The sequence below is a fragment of the Camellia sinensis genome, chromosome 6, assembly GCF_055761805.1.
Source record: "Camellia sinensis isolate YWXY chromosome 6, ASM5576180v1, whole genome shotgun sequence".
NCBI lineage: Eukaryota > Viridiplantae > Streptophyta > Magnoliopsida > Ericales > Theaceae > Camellia > Camellia sinensis.
The window spans coordinates 64,338,202-64,343,890 of NC_138966.1; the positions used below are offsets into that span (position 1 = coordinate 64,338,202).

Here is a 5,689-nt window from a genome sequence, read left to right on the forward strand (position 1 = left end):
GAGAATAAATGTTGTAATGCTTCAAATGCGGATGGCGTTTTTTGTAATTACCGTTTAATTAAATAAAATGTTTCTTTCCAAAAGTTTATCTCATTTTGAACTTTTATATGTTTAATTTGAGCATCTTACTTTGAATGCTGGCATGTTTTGTCTTATTCATGCGATTGTACTGGTTTCAGCGTACATATCCCTGCTTAGATGTGTAAATGTTTTCATTTTAGAAGGGCACTCCGACTCGGGAGGCTTTATCGGCCCAAAGACGCCATGCACCGATGGGGCTCTGAATCTGAAGCCTTTATCGGCCCAAGGACGCCATGCGCCGATGGAGCTCTGAATCCGGAGACTTAATTCGGCCAATCGTGACATCCATGAAGGGCGCTCCGAATCTGGAGGCTTTATCAGCCCAAGGACATCATGCGCTGATGGGGCTCCGAATCCGGAGACTTAATTCGGCCAATCGTGACATCCACGAAAGGTGCTTCGAATCCAGAGGCTTTATCGGCCCAAGGACGTCATGCGCCGATGGGGCTCCGAATCTGGAGACTTAATTCGGCCAATCATGACATCCACGAAAGGCGCTCCGAATCCAGAGGCTTTATCGGCCCAACGACATCATGCACCGATGGGGCTCTAAATCTAGAGACTTAATTTGGCCAATCGTGATATTCACGAAGGGCGCTCCGAATCCGGAGGCTTTATCGGCCCAAGGACATCATGCGCCGATAGGGCTCTGAATCCGGAGACTTCATTTGGCCAATCGTGACATCCACGAGGGGCGCTCCGAATTCGGAGGCTTTATCGGCCCAAGGACGTCATGCGCCGATGGGGCTCCGAATTCAGAGACTTAATTTGGCCAATCGTGATATTCACGAAGGGCGCTCCGAATCCGGAGGCTTTATCGGCCCAAGGACGTCATGCACTAATGGGGCTCCGAATTCGGAGACTTGATTTGGCCAATCGTGACATCCACGAAGGGTGCTCTGAATCCGGAGGCTTTATCGACCCAAGGACATCATACGCCGATGGGGCACCGAATCCGGAGACTTAATTTGGCCAATCGTGATATCCACGAAGGGCACTCCGAATCCGAAGGCTTTATCGGCCCAAGGACGTCATGCGCCGATGGGGCTCCGAATCCGGAGACTTAATTTGGCCAGTCGTGATATCCACGAAGGGCGCTCCGAATCCAGAGGCTTTATCGGCCCAAGGATATCATGCGCCGATGGGGCTCCGAATCCGGAGACTTAATTTGGCCAATCGTGATATCCATGAAGGGCGCTCCGAATCTGAAGGCTTTTGAACTAGATTGCAGAGTCAGTAAACAGGTGTCTTTGCATTACAGAAGTGGAAAGTGTACATGGTGAGCAGCTCAGAACCAATATCATTCCCACAAGTAGGGTTTTATGATAGAACTCGTGCCTAATTCTCTATCAACCAGCCTTCTATCGTCCAAAAATACCTTCAGGAAAAACTTTATCGGTGTGCAGCGGCGCAGCTGGATGCGTTGATCAGACGTCTTGAGAAGCTGCTACCAGTATCGCCTACAGTTTTCTGGCTTCTTATCACGAAGCCATCCGACTTTATCGAGACTCTTGATTTGACGCTTCAATGGAGTTAACCTGCATCTCCGTTGGTGTCTTTCCAGAAAGGAGATAGCATGCTTGTGCGGATTGTCGGGAACCCCGGATTTGCTCAACGCCGTGTTCGATCGGGAAGCATAGCAGCTGATGATAGGTGCTTAGTACGGCCCAAATAGTATGCAACCAAGTCCAGCCCATAATGAGGTTATACAGCGAAGGAAGCTTGATGACCAGGAATTCCACTTCCACCGTTTGGGAGCCCGCCCAAACGGGTAACGTGATTTTTCCCAACGGATACTCCGGATTGGCATTGAAGCCAAACAATGGATGAGGGGCCGGAGACAGGTCTGATTCGTTGAAGCCGAGTTTGATGAAAGTCTCGTAATACATGACCTCCGAAGTGCTCCTTTGGTCAATGACGACGCGTTCAACGGTAAACCAGTTCACGTGTAGTTCAATAACCAATGGATCAATATGGGGGAGTGTTATGCCGATAAGATCGGAATCGTCGAAGATAATGCTCGGCACTTGGTGGGGTTGTTTCGTTTGTGCGCGTTGCTCCTGGGTGGATGAATGGATTGTATGCACGGTACGTGGCATTAGAAGACTGTATATCATATGTATAACGCCGAGGGGAGGTGACTCCTGCCGAAGGGTGACAGTTTTGATTGTGCTTTTCCGGACATGTTGCTGGAGCCGACAATCTTGGACCAATTCCTCAAGGTGGTCTTTCAAGGCATAGCAGTTGTCCGTATCATGATCGTGATCTTTGTGATATTCACAACGTCTGTCCCGCCTTCTCATGTCAGGAGGTCCCACCATCTTGAACGGCCATTTGAAGAATAGAAGATGTTGGATCTTGGGCATAATTGAGCTGATTGGCTCTGGCAGCTCCGTATATTTCTTGTCGGCGCGCTTTGTGCGCCTGCTATCGACTTGCAGTTGCTCATTGGCTTGGTGTGGGCATCGATCGTTGGATCGGTGAGAATCCCGTCTCTTGTCTCGCTTAGCCCGTTGTCGTGGTTCAGGGCTTTGAGGTGGTGCGGAACTTATTGGCTGAGTGATTTCGGGTGGGGCCATTTTGTTGACCACGTGTCCGGCTTTAACCCGCAAGGCGTCGTCTTCCACTTTGCAGTATTCCTTTACTTTCTTCATCAACCCCCAGACTGTTTTGGGGGGTCTTCTAGTCAAGGAACTACGGAGGGCACTATATGGGTGTCATCCCATTTTGAAGGCAGTGATGGCCATGGAGTCATTACAAGCGTCATCGACAAGGTTAAAGCATTCCCAATATCGCGCCGAATAAGCTCTTAGTGTTTCTCCTGGCAAGATTTGCATTGCCCAGAGGGAGTCAGCTTGCTTTGGCTAGACTTCGTTGGTAATGAATCTGGCCCTGAAGGATTTCTGTAGTTGGTGGAAGGTTTTGATCGAAGCCGACTCCAGTTTATAATACCACAGGACCGCCAACAGTCCCAAACTACTGGGAAATATTCGGCACATGAGGGCCTCGTCGTCTGCATGCAATGTCATGGCCTGCTTGTAGTGGCGGATGTGGTCGGTGGGGTCTGATTTGCTGTCGTACAGGTTGAACGACAGTGCTTTAAATTTCTTTGGTAGCGCAGCCTTTGCGATCCGTCGTACGAAGAGGTCATGTTGGTCTTCGTCCGAACTTTTCCTTCTTCGCTTCTGCATTGTACGGGGACTTTCTTCGGAAGAACTGGTGGTTTCATGTCGTCCCTTCTTCCTAGGCTCCGGGGATAATGAGTCGGAGTCGCTATCAGTGTCTTGTCGTGCTCGAGGTTGTCGACCACCTGCCTTCGGAGATTGTTCCGGATTTAGGCGCGCAGCTTGTTTGGACTTCGCCATTTCCAAGGCCAAATCTTCACGAAGACGTTCGTTCTAAGCGATCATGTTCTCCAGCCTCTGTTCGTTTTGCTTTGCTTGTTCCATGATTGCCTGCATTGTCTCGTGCTCCAAAGTCGAGGATGAGGCGAAATTCAAGGCACGTCGTGCGGCGATAGTTTCTGGTCCAAGAAAGTTTGTTGGAGTAGTTTCATCGTGAGGTATAGGGTCGACAGTGACTGTCGGAGGATCTTCCGTCACACTTGCCATGGATGTGCTTAAGTATTCCCACAGACAGTGCCAATTGTGGGTAAGTGGTTTGGAAATACTCTTTAGGATCCTGGGGAACGCTCGTGATCCTCTTCTAGTCACCTGAAAAAGAATAAACACTCCGGTCGGGGTGCCGGAATTAGCACTCCAACGGGCAAGTTAGTATCTACACTCGAGGAGGCTTGTATTCTAAGCTAAGCATAGTAATTCTCACATACCTCTTTAGGACTGAAGATCTTGTATTTATAGTATTCTCTTGGGGCCCTGGGGCCTGGTCCACTCCTAGTCCTTTCCTTGTACTTCTACACAGCCCTTGTTTCACTGGCAGGAATGCCGGCTCTTTTATTCGGCCCCAAAATTGGATAGGGTCAATGCCGAATAGAAGTTATGTTCTGGACCGAATTGGTCCGCTCCTGTTGATCCAAAAGTATTCGGCTCCCACAGTACATTTTGAATAATGAAAAGATGATGTTATCTATATATGTATTATGTAGAGCATTTGTGATCATACACATATATAATATTATATTAATTAAAATTATTGGGATCTTTACTAGACTATATGTTCATCCCACATTGTTAAATCTTTTTCAAGTACGTGCATGAAAGATTCATTTGAGTTTTAGAAGCTTTCTCATTTTTTTCAGCCACAGAGCCTTCTATATGTAGGCTAAATGCCATTGTTATGTGTCAAGGATTAAACCCATTTTATTCATGTAAATGTAAGCCTAAGAGCACTTTTGTCATTTATGATTATTGATTCATCATGTATGTATTCAAGAGAGAAATTCTACTGTTAAATCTTATCATAGTTTTAGCTTCTGCACATTTATTTATGAAAATGAATTTAATAATGGATTGGATCATGTTCTAAAATACGGGACGTGACACATAACACATTATTTAAGAATTGGTTCAAACGTTGATGGACATGACATTACTAGAAGCTTATTTTGAAAAGTCACAATTAAAGAGCCAAAAAGAAAAATAGCCAACACTTCTCTCTATTTTTATTTTTATGTTTTTGGAATATTTACCAATATATCCCACCAATTAATCCCACTTTAAATGTTGATCTGATAAGTCCTACTGGTGGAGAGGTTTAGTTCTATGTGATCCTATTTCCCAAGTTTGGTAGTGAGGCATGGACGATTATACTATTTCTTTCTTGATTGGGTCATTTTTGGTAAATCGAATGTTACATTGATAGAAGATTCCACCATTTCCTATTAGGGTGTTGGAGTTTGTGTTAGGGGTTTTGGTGTGTTGTCTGTGTGACGTCGTAGCAAGGATAACATTTGCGAATGTCGGCACTGTCGTTGTTATACAAGTATGTCTTCTTCTTTTTTTAATGCAACATTGATTTGTTTTGTTGTTAGTACCAATCAGTTGTTAAAGTGTAGTTCACCTGTATATTATGTCGTGTTGCATTTTTCCCTTCAAATTTGTTTTTTGTTTATCATGTTGTTAGGGGTTGTATCCATTGTTGGTAAGTTTTATTTGTTTCAATGTCAGAGGGGGTATGTGCTGCATTCTAGGGTGTGATGTTTTTGTTTTGTGAGTCGTTTGTGTGGATTTGTGGTGTGTTACTATTTCCCGACAATATGGGTTTACAACGATGGGTTAGAAAGTGGGGGAAATGGGGCTAAATGGGTGGGGTGTGTATATTTCGTGTGATGGGATCTGTGTGACAGGTCCATTTCGGGGGTTAGGGGGTATTACACGTATGTGGCAGGGTGTGTGCTGCATTGTCATATGTGTTTTTGATGTTATGTTTGACATGATAGGGGATGGACACACATGTCATGTTGGTATGTTGTTATGGTAATATGAATGTCGCAGTCAATTTGCAAGCCCCATTCCATTTTCATGATCTGGTGAATTGTATGTGTGAAAACTTTTGTGGGTACCTAAAAATGTGAGCTTGTTCTTCAAAATGTCAGGTTACAATAACTTTACGTTATAGAATGATGTTGATATGGAGAACATTGTCTCTC

The 5,689-nt window shown here is 45.4% G+C and overlaps 1 protein-coding gene across 1 annotated transcript; it reads right to left on the reverse strand.

Annotated features, from left to right (window-relative positions):
* Positions 1 to 1,580: 1,580 nt before the first annotated feature.
* On the reverse strand, positions 1,581 to 2,660 carry LOC145793330 (uncharacterized). The gene has a single exon (XM_082876133.1). It carries the CDS (start codon positions 2,658 to 2,660, stop codon positions 1,581 to 1,583), a length of 1,080 nt encoding a protein of 359 aa, XP_082732259.1.
* Positions 2,661 to 5,689: the final 3,029 nt, after the last annotated feature.